General features: G+C 34.3%; 1 protein-coding gene across 1 annotated transcript in view; it reads right to left on the bottom strand.

Moving 5' to 3' along the window:
* The window catches only part of LOC123666513 (innexin inx1), a 37,029-nt gene extending 17,255 nt beyond the window's left edge, over positions 1-19,774 (bottom strand). Inside the window, exons 1-3 of the mRNA XM_045600597.1 lie at positions 19,523-19,774; positions 6,977-7,084; positions 4,343-4,498 (exon numbers count right to left, since the gene is read on the bottom strand). Of these exons, the coding sequence (XP_045456553.1) occupies positions 4,343-4,498; positions 6,977-7,084; positions 19,523-19,774 (516 nt within the window). The remainder of the gene's footprint in view (positions 1-4,342; positions 4,499-6,976; positions 7,085-19,522) is intronic.
* Between the last annotated feature and the right edge of the window lie 236 nt (positions 19,775-20,010).

Genomic DNA, 20,010 nt, shown 5'->3' with positions numbered 1-20,010 from the left:
CTCCTGTATCCGTTTCCAAACCTCGAGAAATTAGCGAAATAATTTACTTCAAACTGTATAGTTATACATACAAAAGCCATTTAAAAAAAAAAAAAATTAATTTTTTATCTGTATAAATAAAAATAAAAATCTTTTAACGTGTTGCAAAGCGGAAAACTCGAGAACGACTGGACTAATTTAACTAATTTTATTTATAAATTAAAGTATAAAAAAGTTAGAAAACTTCAGGAATCGTAACAATTGTTTAAACTTCACGCCTTTGTTAGCTCGCAAGACAAGACAGCATCCGTTGGGTGAGCTCGTAAATAATAAATTAAAATGAATCACTAAATTTCACTAAGCGCTCAAGTCGGGGACTAGGCTGATACGGCGAATTTTATTTAAATTTTCTAATACTTTGTACGAGCTGTTGCGCTAGCGGTCGCGGGTTCGATCACCACTCACGACAGACATTAATTTGTATTGGCCATATACACGGAGTAGTATAGTATTTCTATGGTCTGTGGCCATATAGATGTTTGTCGTGGTCTGGGCGTTTGTGCTTGTGTATTGTGTGTTTCCAGACCCCCAACACAGGAGAAAATTCTATTGGGGGCCGTTGATTGTGAAGCATTTATTATTATTATTTATTATAATAATATTGCACAGAAAATTAAAAAACTTTAGCTTATAAAATAATTAGTAAATTTAAACAACTTTGTTAACAGAATATAACCACTTAAGTAAACAAAAAAATCACGTCCCTCTGGTACGAGGGAGACAACATCTGAATAAACAAGCTATCGTGAGAAACTAACAAGAATCGTATTGAAATACAGAAGCGACTGAACGACATAAAACATACTCAAAAAGGCACCACTCACGGAACAATTACATGCAAACACGCAGCCACTTGTGACTGCTGAATGGACTTCATGCTCGAGTAAGCACGTACCTCAAACAAACACGCATCAACATTACGATTACAAGTGAAAACAATTCATATTTATAAAATAAAGGCTATTTTTCTTTTAAAGCTACACACACGATCGCATTTTCTAAATGAATGCTAGTAACACCTGTGTGTATAACAGCAAGTTATACTTTTTTTTTGTAAAAATAGATATAAATACAAGTCAACTTCCTGGAGCAGAATCCAATTATTGCGCCAATTTTTTTTTATGTCACCATGTCGGCAAACAAGCGTACGGTTCACCTGATGGTAAGCGATTACCGTAGCTTATAGACACCTGCAACACCAGAAGCATCACAAGCGCGTTGCCGACCCAATCCCCAATCCCCTCAGGACAGGAGCTCTGGTCACCTTACTCACCAACAGGAACACAATACTGTTTGAAAACAGTATTATTTTGCTGTGATCTCCTGTAAGGACGAGGTACTACCCCAGTCGGGCTGCTCCATATTTTGAGCAGGAAATTCCTGCTGTGCCCTACCTCAGTTAAAATGCGTCGGAGGTGCAAGCATTTTTTTTAATAAGGTTTTATTGTATGTGCGCAGGTTATACGCATATCTTTCCAAACTTTTCTCGTGTCCGTAAACCTATTTAACTAAACTTTCCATTCATTACTACCTTGGGAGGTTAACCCTGATAATTATCTGCTCCTAAAAATTTGTTTAATTTCTCTTAGTTCTTTACACCAGTAATTTATTGGTTACAAGTATGTACTTATTGTACACGTAACACATTGTAATAATGTTTATATACGTTAACTAATTTAACTTCTTCAAATTTCCGCTGTTACGACGTATGTAATTTTTACGTACCTCCAATGAGACCTTGCGAACCCGTAGAAGTGTGCATACAAGTTAGGCTATCGCTACAATTATGTCGTATTTTTTAAACAGTTAAGTGATTACATAGTTCAAAGTACAAAACATCCAAAAAATGGTCGAAGGCTAATTTAAATCAGACGAATCTAACATTGTCCATAGATAACAATTATAAATTAATTAAACTTCCGTGTATTCTTACAATGACCTTACACATGCTAGCATAGGTAATATGATTTGTTAATAAAAAAAAGTAATAAAACAATGTACGTAATTTAAATTACTATGCTTCTTCAAGAAGAAAAAAATAAAACGTTTATCTCAAAGCGGTTTGACTGTTTGACGGATGTCTATTTGTTGACTATTAACCCGGCCTTATAATTGGTAGTAAGATTAAAGATTTTTATAATTAAGAAATTGATATATATATATATATATATATATACATATATATGTTTATATATATATATATATATATATATATATATATATATATTATTGTTTTCTAATGTTTACGCGAATTTCACTCATTATAATTAAACAACTTTTTCGGATTTTATCGCGATTTATTGGGTTCTTTACGGGAGGTCCTCTCGTGACCATGGTTGCTGTAAAGTATCCGAAATGTCGGGCATGTAAAAAAACCTAATTAACCACGATAGATACCGAAAAAGTTCTTTCATTATAATATATTTATTTTTTTATTAAACGCAGATAATAAAAACGTGAGGGGTCTATGGACCCCCGGTCGAAACGAAGTACCTTTTGCTTTTTGGTAGACGTTTATATTTCAGTCATAAATTATATTGTAAAATATCAAGTGAACAGAGTTAAATTGAAAACTCTATAATAAAATATCTTTATTTCTATATAGTGAAATAATGTAAAGAATGATGGATATATGTAAAAGGCACAAAGCTGTACATGGAATAGATAAATAAAATTAAATTAAAAGATAACGCACTATAGCAAGAAATGTCGAAAAAAAACTTGTTACGCTTTTTTCGACTCTCTCAACCCGCTCAGTGCGTGGAGCGCGCAATAAGGAACTTCGTTCCAAAAAAAAAAAAAAAAAACGAAACAAAAACCATTAGACAGATAATACAAAAATGTTCTTATTATTTTGAGAAACCTCTTATAACTAGCCTCAGGTGAATGAAACAAATGTAACATAATACATTGTAAGGATGATGGAGGATCTGATGCAATACTTCGTCAACACTTGAAGTAAGTAAAAAAATACATACAGATTATTAAAACAAGCGTAAATAAATATGTAATTGATACGAGGCAAAAGCTTCTTGACATATTACTTTTTTAATGTTTCTTATAAACCTGAATTAATTAAAAACTTTCCAGGGCTTGATAGGGGTTATTTCGGGGAAATGAAACTCATTATATGACTCACACCACCTGTCACTGAATCGATAAATGAGGAAAAGCCCCACGAATCGAATAACACCATAGTCAATATCAGTTATAATTTCAAAACCGGAAATATTACCGGATTACATAGTACATAATGTACAGCAACCATTGCTGTTATTGTATATTTAGATAAAGTTATTGTTGATAGAGATACAACGTTGGACGGTGTTATACATTGCGTAACAATCGAACGTATCGCGGCCAATGACCGTAACAAAAAATATTTGGTGCAATTTTGATCGTCACGATCTCGTACCGACGCGCTCCAGTAGACGCTGGGAATAGGTTGAAAAGCGAAAACAATAATGATCTTATTTTATATAATCGGGACAATTATTTGTATTTCGAAACAATAAATCTCCAGGCTGGTTGTCTGGATGAGATCGCTATTTAGAGATAACACCGCCTGTTGTACATTTATTATTGTGTATTGGTTTATAAATTGTAAACTTTTTTGTGTTTGCAATAAAGTGTAAATTACTATTATTATTATAAATATACTTTTGGATATTATGAAAATGCTTCATAATCCACTTTGTCTGACACGTAACTACGTATACCTAAATTCTTGTAATGACTCTTGTATGATTCATATCAATGCAATAACATTTTCTAACAATACAATATTAAATTCAAAACAAAAAATTTAATAAACGTAACATATTGTAATATTAATATTCATTGCACAATTATATGAAAAACGGCATCCTTTTTCACCGACAAACGCGTTTGCGATTCGTCGTAAGACGGTTTCCAAGCATTGAACTTGCAACATTACTAACGCGACGCACGCATTCTCGTTCCCAGCCGCGATTGATATTCCAGCGAAGTTGCTATTGTTTAGCTTAGTTTCGGCTGGTTATAGTTCTTAAGTCTTATGTTACATTGCTAATAAACGATACATTTTTTAAAGTATTAAAAACATAAGCATATCTTTTTAATTTAATGAGAGAAAAACTAAGGTAACATAAACTTAATCCTTTAATTTCTAAAGCTTTGAATTCTAATGTTGTAAGGCTTTACGTGTAGCGCAAAGAGGTTAAACACTAAATAATTTCATTTTACTTGTATTCCCTTAATGTTATTCTGTAAGCACTAACAATAGACACTCATTTTAAAATACTATGTTATCAAGTCCACTTACCCTCTCGTGTCTTATGAGATAGTTGATGATGGCGTCCTTCTTCTTCTCCTTCTCTTGTTCGCGACAGACCCCAACGTTCAACCCCATGACGATGGTGCGTAGGAGACCACCTTCGAACGCGTCCCATAAATACTTTGGAGTGTAGCACATAATTGCCTAAAAGAAAAGATTTGATGAATTTCTACTAACTACTCAATATTAACATCTTAAAATTGTTTTACATTACATTTAGTGGTTCAAAGATAAATTCGTATAAGATTTGACGATTAATTTATAGTAAAGTAGACTTCTTAACAATTTTTCCTTTTTTTTTTTGTTATACCTATAAAATTATTATCGTATCCGAACAGAAAAAAAAATACAAATATTTCCGTTACATATAAAACATTTCTTTCGAATGTATTTTTAGGGATGGCAACGTTGTTACCTCATTTTGCAGAAAAATAATACTTCCAAAATTAAACAAAATCTAGACCACCTAAGTCTGTCGCTACAGATCTAAGAATGAAATCGAAAAACATGACAAATAAACATATACAATTAATACTACATGGTAATGCTAAGTATTGTCGAAAAACTCTTTGTTTTGTCAGATCCTAAGACAAAACTCCTGAGTAAATGTACTCCTAAGCAATGATTCTAGGTCACGTTATAAATGCTAATGACTAAAGCTATTTAACCTATCTAGAACCTGGAATACCGCTAACAGTTGAGAGCGACGATTGTTATCCATATTTGTATGCACGTAATTATAAGTATGTTACCGCAGATATTTTGTAAGGTTATTATATAAGCAAACTATACTTGACTCTATAACATAATTACGTAAGAAAATCTAATGTTAGCTCAAATATCGAAGTACCTATTACTAAGTAACCTTTATCCGAGGTAAACAACGAATAGGGACAAGAAACGTCACACCCTGATGATACTAAATAGTTGCATCAAATATCTCACGCGACAAATTACACGACAATTGATACTGTCGCACTGCATTGTCGCTTTTGTCGGCCATCTAGGACGACAAGTCTCTAGGACAACGGATTAGATTAAAGAGCGTGCCAAGGAAATCGTCATACCTAGTTATTTCACACAGTTCTGGTACCTAACCGTAAGACATACGGCTTTAAATTTTAAGGAATTATATAAGATATGTCATCTTTTCCATACAAGATCTCATAAAGTACAAAGGTTAGGCACCTTGATATGTTGTGCTGTAATGATGATACTTATTTCTAAAATTACTAAGTAAAACTATTCATTACATCATCATCATCACTTCAGCCTATCGCAGTCCACTGCTGGACATAGACATCCACTAGTTCACGCCAAAAATGGCGTGAACTCATGTGTGTTGCCCATAGTCACCACGCTGGGCAGGCGGGTTGGTGATCGCAGGGCTGGCTTTGTCGCATAAAACTATTATTAGGCATATAAAATTACAGCTATAGAAATCTCATTAAATTAGTAAATATTAATTAATATTATCAAAAACATATTTCGTAGTCTGTTTCTGTTTAAAATAAATATCTAACAACTGGAAAAGATTCACGTTTTATTAAGACGTAGGTAGGTTAGTTCTAAAACCTCGTCATCATTTCCAACTACTATCTCACATACAGGAAAGAAAATAAAATTTCGATTTAATTCCACAATTCGAAAGAGACATTAGAAACTACGTACAAACGTAACTTTAATAAACCTACCAAGGGTAAATTTGATGATGATTGAATACTGTAGCAAGATTTAAATCTTATTGCAAATACTTTGTCAATGTACTTTGTAAATGTATTTGCAATAAGATTTAAATCTTGCGACAATATTCAATCATCATCATGAGTCATTAACATAAAATCGCCGACTTCCGAGTAGACATGCAATAGACTAAGATCCGTATCCTGGTTATTATGTTTTCCTTTAAACTTGAATAAAATTTACATTTCAAATATTATTTTAACATTGAACTCCTCCGAAACGGCTCGACCGATTTTAATAAAATTTTGTGGGCATGTCGGGTAGATCTGAGAATCGGCCAACATCTATTTTTCATACCCCTAAGTTATAAGGGGGGGGGGATTAAGCGGGTTACTAACATATATGGCAAAGAAACGTTTGCGGGGTCAGCTAGTAACATCTAAAAAACGAAAGTCAATGAACTATCATCACTATTAAAACTTAATGAAATATATGTAATAGGTATTTGATTTATCGTCTTTTTTTGCCTCAAAAAACCAGCTTTGATTTAAATCAATTTTTTAATCCTACTATGTTAAGATGCATTTTTAGTTTTTCAATTCCATCCAAAGAAATATCCGACAACTCAAAAGTATTATCTTATCTAAACAAGCGGGATAGTAAAATGATCGCTATTAAAACTTAATATAAATTTTAAAATTTGTTGAACTTTTTATTCCTTAGTGACGAACACGATGCCAACCTGATTATTATTTATATTAAATCATAAAAAGTTAGTTTATACCAAAGACACGTAGCTCATAGAAGTGTAAGGTGAACAGAGCTTGCAACGCTAGCTTGCAGGCGTTACGATAATCGCTTACCGTACGCTTGTTTGCCGACATAGTTGTATAAAAAAATCTTCTATAACAGATCGAAAAGTGACAAAGTGTTACCAACCTGAAGGAACAACACGAAACACACCCACTGGTAGTAGGTGTAGTACTTCTTATCCTGTGAGCTGTCGTATTCGTTCATGACACCCGGATGCGCCACCTCCTTGCCGACCTGGCAAAACAATACTAGTTTTTATTTTGATTCCTAATAATACTAAAAAAAACTTATGGATAATAGAAATTTTGTAAAATTTATAATTAAATGGTGTACGTACTACATTCAAGACACTTCTTGGACACATTAATAAATATAAGATGTATAATAAGAGTGAGGACGCGTTGGCGCAACGGTAACAGCACTGGTTTGTGGTGGTTCCGGGTTCGATCGCCGCACATAACAAACATTTGTTTTGCCATTCAGATGTTTACCGTGGTCTGGGTGATTGTGCCGTCCTCGTGAGTCTCCCCACCGTGCCTCGGAGAGCACGTTAAGCTGTCGGTCCCGGTTGTTATCATGTACACCTGATAGCGATCGTTACTCATAGTAAGGAATAAATTTGTAGTAGGATTAAGCTCTGATCCTTCTCCTACATGTGGAAACAGGCCTATGCCCGTAGGATATTACAGGCTGAAGCGTAATATAGTTCGAGTGTGACTGCTGTAATGGTGTAGTTATGCTAAAGTTATTATTTATCACCAAGGGTTGATAGTTCTGCTCAACACGGATGTTTGTATTTACCACGGCAAAATAAACAAATACTTGTAACATTTGCTTCTGCTCTGGTTCTTGTATTGATATTGTACGTACGGTAACGAAAACCGCGTCAAGACAAATGATCCGCTAACTCGATTAAGATCTGACACGTTCTCTCATATAACATTAACAGGCTAAATTAGGTCAATTCGAAACGTATAAATCAAACCAATCACAAAATACATATTATCGCCAAAATTTGTAAACAAGCAATAACTTTGATTTTACAATAAAACGTACAATTTGGATAAAGTTATTTCTTCTTTAAAAACAATTATTGTATTATCATTTAATAAATGAGAGCTTTCGGGTAGAAATGATGAACAATTATTCAATACAGCGCTTCGTTTACTTGTATCAGAGGCACTGGATCATTGGGTCAGTTTTCCGTTATCAATTACAATACAGCGAAACCTAAAGATATGACGTCAAGTTCAAACATGAATCATACACAATCTAATAAAATGCCCTATACGTATTGTGCATACAAGATGTACAAGACACATACAAATACACATACACGTGTTTATACACAAACATACAAAATGTTACAGTCATAAAATTTATTTTATTTAATAATACTTTTATAGATTGAGATAACATATTCTCATAAGAGTTAAGCCCGTTTTGTTTTAAATATATCTATATTATTTTATTTATTTAAATTATAACATTTTTATTATTTAAATGTATCAATTACATTTTGTATTCAACTATCCATCGGTCATTTATACCGCTATTAACAACTTTAAGAATAATCCTGTCAACGAAATCAAAGCAAATTGACTTTTGGTTTCATAAATAAATTCTAAATTCTCTATCTATTAATTAGATGTATACTTTATATACTTTTCTGTCAATTGTAAATTGTATATATTAATATAAGATATCAGTTGATTACTTAAAATTGGAATCGGAAAATTATACAATGTGTTGCTCTGAAAAAACAAAGATTTTATTATACAATTTTCTTTTATACATTATGATACAAAAATAAATCATAAAAACCCTTAACCTACCTGAAAAAACAAAGAAACGACATTTAAAGTTATTTACCAATTCCTATACATAAAATTAAAATTAAATATTTCTTTTATATGTGACTAGTATGAAAGTGTCAAAAATCTCTTTATAAAACAATACAGGACCTGGGTGACCGAGCTTAGCTCGGTATTTTTAGTAAATCGTGTTTGTTGAAAATCTTTAAATACGAATTACATATTGATAAAATTTGAATAATATTTTTCGATTTTATTTTTTTTAGAAAAAAAAGAAAAAAAAACGATAATCGATCTGGAAAACTTGAGGATTCGAACCATGATCTTTTCGGCCGAGCGCGATCGGCCGATTTCCCCTGAGCTATTAGAACTTTGTTGACAGATGCGAAATTTACCTTCTTATTCTAACGATATTGTAGCAATTTTTTCATTGCCTAAAAACAGGGATAAAACGACATTTTCTAAAAATGAATCCTAGCTAGATTTATTTATCTCCCCCGAAATCTCCTGCATACTAAATTTCATGAAAATCGTTGGAGCCGTTTCCGAGATTCAGATTATATATATATATATATATATATATATATATATATATATACAAGATTTGCTCGTTTAATAGTATAAGATATTACTACTGCTATAAAAAAAGGTACAAAGGAATATATTCCTTTATATTAATATAAACTTTAACATAAAAATTAAAAGGAAAAAGACATTTCTTTAAAAAGTAACGTCGATATGCACTTTTAAATGTAACCGTTCTAATTACTACATTACGTGATAAGCATTCAAGTCATGCGCTTACGCATTATTACGCATTAGACACTAACGTGCCGGATCATCATTCTAATACGACGCGGAAGACAACAGGATATTACAATTTAACCAAAAAAAAAAAAAAAGAAAAAAAAAACCATTAACGATGATTGCTAGCAAATTGTCTTCACTTAATAGCGCTCTTTATTTGAAAGCTAGCAATGTAGGTAACGATTAAACAATGAAATGCTTTTTAAATTTCGTTCTCACAATACTAAAAATTTAACGTCAAAATACTTTTACAATTTCCTTACAATCTCACGCATTGTTTTTTAAATTATTATAAATAAAAACAAATTAAAAACTACTTAATCGCGGTTAAATATAAATAAAATGGTGACATTAAAAATATTAAAAAATATATAACTAATATTCGATATTCACACAGTAATTAATATTAAGCAAAACGTTATTCCACGTCTTTCCGTTCTCATTTCGTCACCCGGTTTCTTATTTACTGATTACGAACCATCCGAGCCCCAACAAATCATGATTGACATTGTACTATTAGTGAGCAAAACGACTCGTTTTTTATTATATACATAAATATATAGAAACTACTACTTCTAATTAACAACACCAAAAGGACGTAAGTAACAACAAACGCCCAGCCAACCACAAAAAACTATGGTCTGTCAGCTTCTGTGACCACTGCATCATCGTCATCAAAATAATGTCGACTGATAAATATTAATTAATTACTCGTACCACGTGTTACGCACGAGTCACGAATGTCATGGTACACTGTGATATTCATAGGACAATAACTTCATTGCGTGTCCTTTACTTGAAATGTGCAATACTCAAAGAAATATAAGCTACTAGCTGCCCGGACAGACTTCGTTCTGTCAAAAGTTAATAGTAATGTTTTTTCCGTGGGCCTTAAGAAACATACAAAAAAATTAATTAGTCGAATTGGTCGAGCTATTCTCGGGTTACGCGCTTAGCATCGTTCATTTTTATTTATATAGATATCACATAAGAAATATATCATAGCTGAATAAAATAATAAGAAGTGTACGTATTCTAGAAGTTTCCGTATTATTATAATATTTTATAATTATTTCTTAAAACTGTTAACCTTAACAGTTAAAGAAACAATAAAATAATTATTAATAAATAACGTGTGAAAAAATATATGTTAGTATAGTCTACGATGTGTAACAAATAAAATAATACACTATTCAAACTAAGCTTTGCTTGAAATAAAAATACTTGTGCATACACTACGCAAACAATTAATCGAGGGAAACATGTAGATTATTGTTAAGGAATTCGAGAACAGCGAATAACGATATGCGTTTGATACCAAAGGTCGAATTATATAAAGATGTCCAGTCTTCAGAGGCCATATTAAATAAAGATGGTTCAAATAAACGCAAATTATTTCTCAGTAAAGCGGAGCTTTGTGTGGATTGAACAGCATATTGAATACGCTTATCAAAGGAACGCGATTGATAAATTAAAGACCTGTCTGATCTTGACAATCATGCATTTATGTTATCAAAGACGAAATGCAACCCTATATAACTGAAATATGTGAGGGTCAAATTCGTTTGAATAGTAAGGTCAGGTCGACACCGGTGTATTATACTTTTTACGAGTAGTTAGTTCTTGCTAAATATTTACGTAGTAACGTAATAAACATTACATGGTAGTTCGTTGAGCTGGATCTAGACCACCCGGAAGTAAAAGAAAGCAATGGTCGTCTAGACGTCTCACCCAAAGTGAGGCAAAAGATCGCGATATTTGAGGAATCGGAAGTCGGAAGTAAGACCCTGGCCATTAAAACTGGAAACAATAATGTCTAGCAGAAGATAAACAGTGGTTAGTTTTTGTGGCAACTATCAATATTTTTAATAACTTTATTAAAAATTCTGCCAGTGCTTTTAGACTTAGAAAATGGTAAAAAGTGAAAAAAATGTACTATATTTTTTTTGGTTTGAAAAGCTAAAGCACTGTTTTAATAATAAATATGAAACTAACATCAATTGATTAGAGTTAAAGTTAAAAACCAAAAGTCGTCAGTAACGATTATGTCAAGTCTGGCTTTAGAACAACTATATTATTAGTATCTGATTTAATTTACGTACCAAACAAGCGATTTTGTCGACTTCTTACAAACGAAGCGCGTGAAATATTGGAACACATAATTTAGCCTCATAGTCAACATTTATTAAAAATATTCCATATTGCCTAAAAAATATGTAACAATTGAATTGTACAAATTAATAGATTCCTAAATGGTACTGGAAAACGAATAAACACAACATACACAAAATATTCTTAAATCCGTAAAACGCATTGTCATACTGACAATAATGTACTAATGTAGGTTTCTCATTACTCAAAGCTTATTTCGAAGAATAGTGATTGAGGTAAATGAGGAAAATAAAATATAGCGCAAATTTACATTAATTCTTACAAATATTGATGTCATAGGCTTTGCTTCCTAAAATAGGTAGAAGAAAATGAACAGGAACCATACACCCCAACTAATTAATAAACTGGAGAACGACCAAAAATTGGCAAAATAAAAAATAATAATTGTTCGTTTGTAACAACTCGTACAAGTAATAAAATGAGAATTTAAATACGATTTATTAGAGATAAATAGGACAAAGAGACAAATACCAACTTTCGAATACAGAAAGAATCAGCAAAATCGATACACCTAGTAAAAAATTACGAAATAGCTCAGAAAAAAAAGAAACACAGTCGAATTTAGAACCTCCTTCTTCTTTTGTAGTCGATAAACAAATAAAGAAAACAAAAAAAATCTTAATTATTTCCATCCAAATTCAAAAAAAGAAAACGAAAAGATTTCTACGCACAAAATAAATTACCTAACTGATTTGAGTATTCTGTGACGGGAGAGCAATCACTATTAAGTGCCCAATTTAAATCGCAAAACGATACACTGATACGTCACCGTTCGAGTGAGGATGTGGACAGTTACCGCTCAATTGGCAGCACCTAGTCGACTAATCCAATTAGATTTATATGATCAGCGTTGATTGCTTCGACCTCAGGTCGCTTAATAGCAAGCAAAGACTTGAACCCTTCTTTTTTGTTCAACGATTTCACATCTAATGTTAGAACAGATTTTACCCCTGCTATTGCAGCTTTAATATAAAAAATTGACAAAAATTTCTTTAGACTTTTATACCTACCTACTAGAAAAATTTTATTTGACGCACCTCCGGTATGTCAGGCTCAAGGTTATACGTCTCTGGCAGAGCCCAAGTGTTGACACGCACTTCGGTGACTCCGCGAACTCCCAAGTCCTCGTTGGGAAGTGTTCAAAAATCTCTGGACACAAGGCTGACTCCCCTTATAAAGAGAAAAGAGATTCCAAAAGCCAGCTATTACAATGCGAAGAGGAGAGTTTTCATGACATGGAGGGAGGCGGAGAAGGAAAACCTCGATGAGACCAGAAAAGCCCTGGGCGCTGCAAAAACTTTGAAAAAAGAAATAAGGAAAACATTAGAAGCGGGCCTAAGGAATACCCACGAATTGTTCGAGGTAATGATCACAACCTTAGAGGCCCAGCTTGATGAACAAGAAAAGTGTCAGAATAGCGCGGTTATAGAGAAGGTCGAGGAGCAATCTCGTCTCCTGCTTGAGACACAAGAAATGGTTAAGGACATCAAAGCCAACATTGAAAAACAGCATGAGGCGGGAGTTGCTCCGAAAACCTACGCCGAGGCGATAACATCTGGGCCCTCACTAAAGGCGCCGGCCGCTCTCCACTCTCTGGTGGTATCATCGGAGGATGATCAGATGACCGGGGAGGAAGTTCTCACCAGGTTGAGGGAAGCGGTCGACGCCAAAGAAGGATGGACCAAGGTCGAGCGTGTAAGAAAGGCGAAAGACAAAGGAAGGAAGGTGGTGATGGCTTTCGCCACCACCACCGAAAGAGCAAAAGTGAGAGAGCGAGTGGAATCGAAAGGGAAGGGTCTTCTGGTCGAAGAAGTCCAGAACAGGGACCCGCTCCTGGTTCTACGGGGAGTCCTCTCGGTTAACACTGACGAGGACATACTCAAGGCCCTAAAGAACCAGAACCGGGAACTCTTTTTGACGATCTCGACCAGGAGAGCTGCAGAGTGAAAGTGCGCTACCGCCGTAAGGCGAGGAACCCGCACACGGCACACGTGGTGTTAGAAACATCACCACCCCTCTGGAATCGGATCACTAACGCGGCGTACGTGCATATAGACCTTCAGAGGGTAAAGGCCGAGGACCAGTCCCCGCTGGTCCAGTGCTCGAGGTGTCTCGCCTACGGACATAGCAAGAGGTTCTGCGTGGAAACGGAGGACGCGTGCAGCCACTGTGGCGGCCCGCACCTCAAGGCGGACTGCGTGGACTTCGCGGCATCAGTCCCGCCTTCCTGCAGGAACTGCCGAAGAGCGAAACTTGATAGTATTCTGCACAATGCCTTCAGCAGTGACTGCCCAGTGAGAGGGAGGTGGGACGAGCTGGCGCGATCGTCCGTCGCTTATTGCTGACGGTGCGATAGTCGGCACAGCGGTGTATTCAAAAGAAGTCTCCGTATCCCTGGCACAGAGTGCGCGAGACATTCTGCGGGGACTCTGGATCTGGAAGAAACTTATAAGTTTGTTGTGGAACAAAGTTCCTGCAGAATAAGAGGGATAAATCGCGCGTCCTCCGAATCCTGCAATAGAGATGTATGGAAGGGTGAATGAAGCTAACTTAGGCAGCAGTATAAACACTGATTCTTGTCCTAGAAACGGCTGAAAAAATATTGATACGTGGTACTCACAAAATGGCAAGCAAATATGTTCCAATTATATAATTGTATATAGTTAGGTAGCATAGATTTATTGCATAGGATAAGGAATCTGTATAATAGCTTAAGATTGAAATTGTACAAATAAAATAAATTAGTTAAAATAGTATTAACTAGAAATAAGATCATGTAATTTGTCAAAAAAAAAAAATTAAGAGTTTACAACGAATGTTCATGTACATATAGCTTTTCACGAGATAATGAATTATCTCAAGAGAAGTAACCACGATAAAAACCGTAAAGCCTACAAATTGTAAAAAGCAAAATATAAACCAGTAAAATCTTTGTTTTCTTTACCCTGTAAAATAAAGGCATAGTAAAAATAAGAAAGATAGAATAGCTTAGGAAGCAAATAGTTTGGGAACCCACCCTGAGTATAAAAGATGATGGACGCGAGAAAGAAATTAGTATGAGGAATGAAAGTACGAGAGGCATAACTGATAGAACTGGAATGAAAGAGTACTACGTAGATACAGGCTCCGACCAAACATATCGGAGGCTTAGGCTAAAAAAAAAAAAAAAAAAAAAAAAAAAAAAAAAAAAAAAAAAAAAAAAAAAAAAAAAAAATGTTAGAACAGATGTTAGACATATGTGTTGTTAAACAAATAACAATGAAATAAGCGCCTTGCCTTTATGGCCTCCAGAACACTAAAAGGATGAACTTCGAACGGTCCAAAAACACTGTACAAACAAAAACTCCCACGTCACGACAAACACAAATATGTGATATTTTTTTTGACCCAGAGGAAATATTGGCTTTAAAAATTACTACATAATTCTGATCACTAATAAGTTTTAAAATGTTTCGGAGCGAAGGCGAAATATCAAGAACATACCTATTTCTAGTAGCTATACACTACTCAGTTTTAATAGACATAATTTTGTCTTAGCTAATTAAATTTTAAGACCATATAAATTTAAGACAATGATAAACAAACTAACCTTTATTTAATAACGTGTAGGCGATATACATATACGTGTATGAAACTTAACAATGCATCGCAAATTGGTCAACTTCTGACACGTTGTTAATTGGCATGTACCAATTTTCATGTGTTTTAAAATATCACTGGTTCGACCTTTAAGTATTACGACTATTGTTATTCCGAGAAAATGTTTTTTTCATCGACTGCAACTTTGTCTACGTTTCTTATAATAATATAAACAAAAAAACGAAATCAAAGTAACCTAGCAATGTGTTCTCCAAGTAAAACTTCACTTCTAGACGGTGTGTCAGGCTAATACCAAAACTAGTGAACATGAACAAACACACAAAGAGACGTACAGCCATAGACAGGCAAACAAGACGATTGAAAAAAAAATGTTACAAAACTATAAATATATATCATTCGTTTTTCCGAAATATCCATACACCATACCAACATCGGTCGGTTAAAATTATATTAATTACATGTACAATATAATATTCATTTGAAAACCATAGAAAATGACAAAAATAGAAAAACAAAGAAACGCACAAATAATGACAAAGGAATTGAAAGTTTCGCTAAAATAGCCTAGATCTGGCGCTCAGCCAACGCTGAGAGACGCGGATGGACCGACCAATGCTGCGCTAACGACTTGTAATAAACTAACACTAGATACAAAACTTAAGTATTCGGCTTAACTCAGAGAGCGCTGTTAAATAGAAAACAAAATGTCTAAAATATCATAAAGTAACCCTAAAGGAATACGAGCTGTACACATAATCCTTATTGTAATAAATGGAGAGTAAAAAGTACGAATATTAATAAAAGGCATTGATAAAATTGTAAATTAACTGAATAAAAGATAAGGATTTCATATAAGAAATAAAAAACTTTCGTTAATATCATACATGTAGTATTTTGAGATTGACTTTCTTACTGTGTTTATTAAGCAAAAAGAAAACTTGTTGAAAAATAATTGTTTGCTCGCAAACGAAAAAAAAAACCGACTTCAATTACATCGACGAGTAATACAACGTAGATCGACGAAAAAATAGTCAAGTGACTACGCGTTATCAAAGATTACTCAAAAAGTAGTTATGAGATCTCAATAACACATCAGCTTTCGATTAAATTAAAAATTATTAAAATCGGTACACCCAGTAAAAAGTTATTGCGGATTTTCAAGAGCTTCCCTCGATTTCTCTGGGATCCCATCATCAGATCCTAGTTTCCTTATCATGGTACTAAACTAGGGATATCTCCTTTCCAACAAAAAAAAGAATTATCAAAATCGGTACATCCAGTAGAAAGTTAAGCGATATAATACAACGTAGGTCGACGAAAAAAGCATCAAGTAAAAACGCATTATTAGATGTAACTCGAAAAGTAGTTGTTAGATCTCAAATAAATTTAAATTGGACCAATTGGCACACACCACCTTTCGATTAAAAAAAATTGTCAAAATCGGTCCACACGGTCAAAAGTTCTGATGTAACATACATAAAAAAAAAATACAGTCGAATTGAGAACCTCCTCCTTTTTTTGAAGTCGGTTAAAAAAACGAAACATATTTTTACTCAATTTTAACTATAGTTTTGATGAACGTTTTTATTTGGTATTCTATAGTGTAAATATATAGAACAACTTTACAAAGTAACATATTGAAACAACTACAAATACTAAACTATATCCTCACAATCACCAAGGTATTCTATTGTAAATGTATACAGTTCAACATCATAACATCAGATATACATAGTACAATTCTTTCAAACAAAAAAAGGAATTACGCCAATCGACCCAGAATCTTAAAATATATTATCGAAGTGACCTATTTGAAAAGACAAAGAATAAGACTAGAATTTGTCAGAGTTAAATAAGAGGTTATTTTGTAACACTTGTAAAATTGAACTTTTTGTAGGAAATGAGGAATAATTTTTATATAGTACGTAATTTGTTCAAATAATACTTCATTATTTACTGTACACAAATCATACTGAAACATTAAATAGTCCTTTTAGGAACATCTTCATGTGTGGAGAAAGTATCTCCAAAATTTGAACATACGTTGATTTTGACGTAGAATAATCGTGTTTGTTCGCAAAAAAAAAAAAACCAACTTCAATTACATCGACAAGTGATACGATGGACGAATGTAATCGTCATGAAATACTCATTATTAGGTATAACTTAAAAAGTACTTGCCCTGCTTCGATTAAATTTAAATGGGATCACATGACTAGCACCAACTTTCGATTGAAAAAAGAATCATCAAAATCGGTAAACCCAGTAAAAAGTTATAAAGTAACATAAATAAAAAATACATCTGCATTGAGAACCTCCATTTTTAAATTAGACAAAAAGAAATGGTCAAAAGTCTTATGTGTGTGTAAGTGTTAAGTGGTATAAAGTTCAACGGGTCACCCATTCAGCAATATCTGCCCACGCAAGTTGCAAATAAGGACCAATTAATAGCTAACCATTCTTACTCACTCATGATTGATAACGCTTGAGATATTAAACCCATTAGAAACAATTCCAGACACTTAAGAGGATATTAACTAACGACTAATATCAAAATCTAATTATTTTTTTCAGAAAGCAATTTGGTATATATAAATTTACGATTCCCGCACATAAAAAAAAAAACAATATGATATAATCGGTTATATACAGATGTATTTTGTTGTCTGGGTACTTATTTTATTTTTTTTGTTTCCAAACTCTTAGCTAGCCTTTATGTATCAAATATTAATTTATTTAATATTTTTATAGATAGATTGTTTCAGCCTATAACGCTCTACTGCTGGACAATGGCTCCATAAAGGAGAAGGCTCTTTTTTTTTAATGTCACTAGGTCGGCAAACAAGCGTACGGCTCACCTGATGGTAAGCGATTACCGTAGCTTATAGACGCCTGCAACACCAGAAGCATCGCAAGCGCGTTACCGACCCAATCCCCAATCCCCCCAGGAGCTCTGGTCACCTTACTCACCAACAGGAACACAATACTGCTTGAAAACAGTATTATTTTGCTGTGATCTTCTGTAAGGTCGAGGTACTACCCCTGTCGGGCTGCTCCATATTTTGAGCAGGAAATTCCTACTGTGCCCTACCTCAGTTAAAGTTCTTTTCTCCACTGCTATTTAGCGGCTAAATTATCTGTCACGACTATCGGTCAGATGTTAGGTGTTGATAACAACCGGGACAGACACCTTGAGGTGAGGCATGGTAGAGATCAATAAGGAAAGAGTCCAGATCAGAATCAAATACTGGAGCAGGAATTATTAAAACCGTGACGGCCGGCGTTCAGGCGACTACAGGTACCGCGGGTGTCACAATTTTACCCTTCAAAATAACCTACAAGTACACTCTTACTAGACTAACGAGTAAACGTGTTACATGTACTCACCTAGGCAGACGTATCTGACCAAAAATTGAATCAACAATATTTTAGCACCTTATTAAGGCCGCGACTACTTTTTATACGGAAACTAGTAATGAGATCGACCGCTAGTCATTTATCTAATGTGTTAAAACATCGTAGATATTAAAAAGAATCTGTTTCATTTGATAATTATGTTATCAATTACCTTATATTCTGAAAAATACGAATTTGAATAATGCTAAAAAAAAAATAGTTTAAAAGGCAACTAAAAAAACTCGCTTTATTAATAAACCAAACAAAAAGGAATAATCTTATCAAATTAGTGTATTGTCATCGGTCCTCGATGAGTCTACTAAGTTTAAATTAAATCTGCGTTTGAAGTGGTTCAAAATGAAGTCCAAAGGAGTCAGTTCAAAGATACGCTTCAGCCTGTAATATCCCACTACTGGGCATAGGCCTCTTTCCGCACATAGGAGAAGGATCAGAGCTTAATCCACTACGTTGCTACACTGCGGATTGGCGGATATATTCCCTACTATGAGTAACGATCGCTATCAGGTGTACATGATAACAACCGGGACCGACTTCTTAACGTGCTCTCCGAGGCACGGTGGGGAGACCAACAATGACTGCACAAACACCCAGACCACGGCAAACACCTGTATGGCCAATACAAACGTTTGTCATGTGTGGGGATCGAACCCGCAACCGCCAGCGCAACGGGTACAATCCATGGCTGTGACCGTTACGCCAACGCGGCGTTCAAACATACAAACATACAAATATACAAACATACAGGTGAAGCTACTAAAAAGCGTGCAAAAATAGGAAATTTTTTAAGTGATTGCTGACTGAAAACTTGGGTATACATATAATTGTATTTGCTCGAAACGAAGCTCGAACGAAGTCAACTCACCTCTCTCGCAAAGGCATCTGGCATAGTGAACGTCGAAGTGATCCAGCAGAAGGTGTTCACGACATGCTCGGGGATACCTTTCCCGACGATGCATTGTATCGGCTGCCCGACGTACTGCGTCGCAGTTATGATCACCGAGCAAGCAAGCAGCAGCACCGTTGTGAATATATTGTGCAGTCTGAACACAGCATTGTCAGTCTTTATTGGCTGGTACTTGAAGTACACACTCAGACCTCCGAGTAACTTGAACATCTTCGTTTAATTCTATTTGTTTCTATAACATTATAAGGAGGAATGTAAGTATTCTACTAAAAATCAGTCTTCTTTAATTGATATCGCGGAATGTAATGTTGCGATACTAATTTATTGTCGGAGCTTTAATCTGTAACAATAGAGAAATTATTAAGTAAAAAAAAATTAAATGAGGTGAGAAAAAGTTAATAAGAGAAACAAAAGGTGATCGTTCGTTTTAGTTTCACTGACCCGTC

Source organism: Melitaea cinxia, chromosome 2 (genome assembly GCF_905220565.1).
Source record: "Melitaea cinxia chromosome 2, ilMelCinx1.1, whole genome shotgun sequence".
Lineage (NCBI taxonomy): Eukaryota > Metazoa > Arthropoda > Insecta > Lepidoptera > Nymphalidae > Melitaea > Melitaea cinxia.
This window is presented reverse-complemented; position numbering and strand designations above follow the sequence as displayed.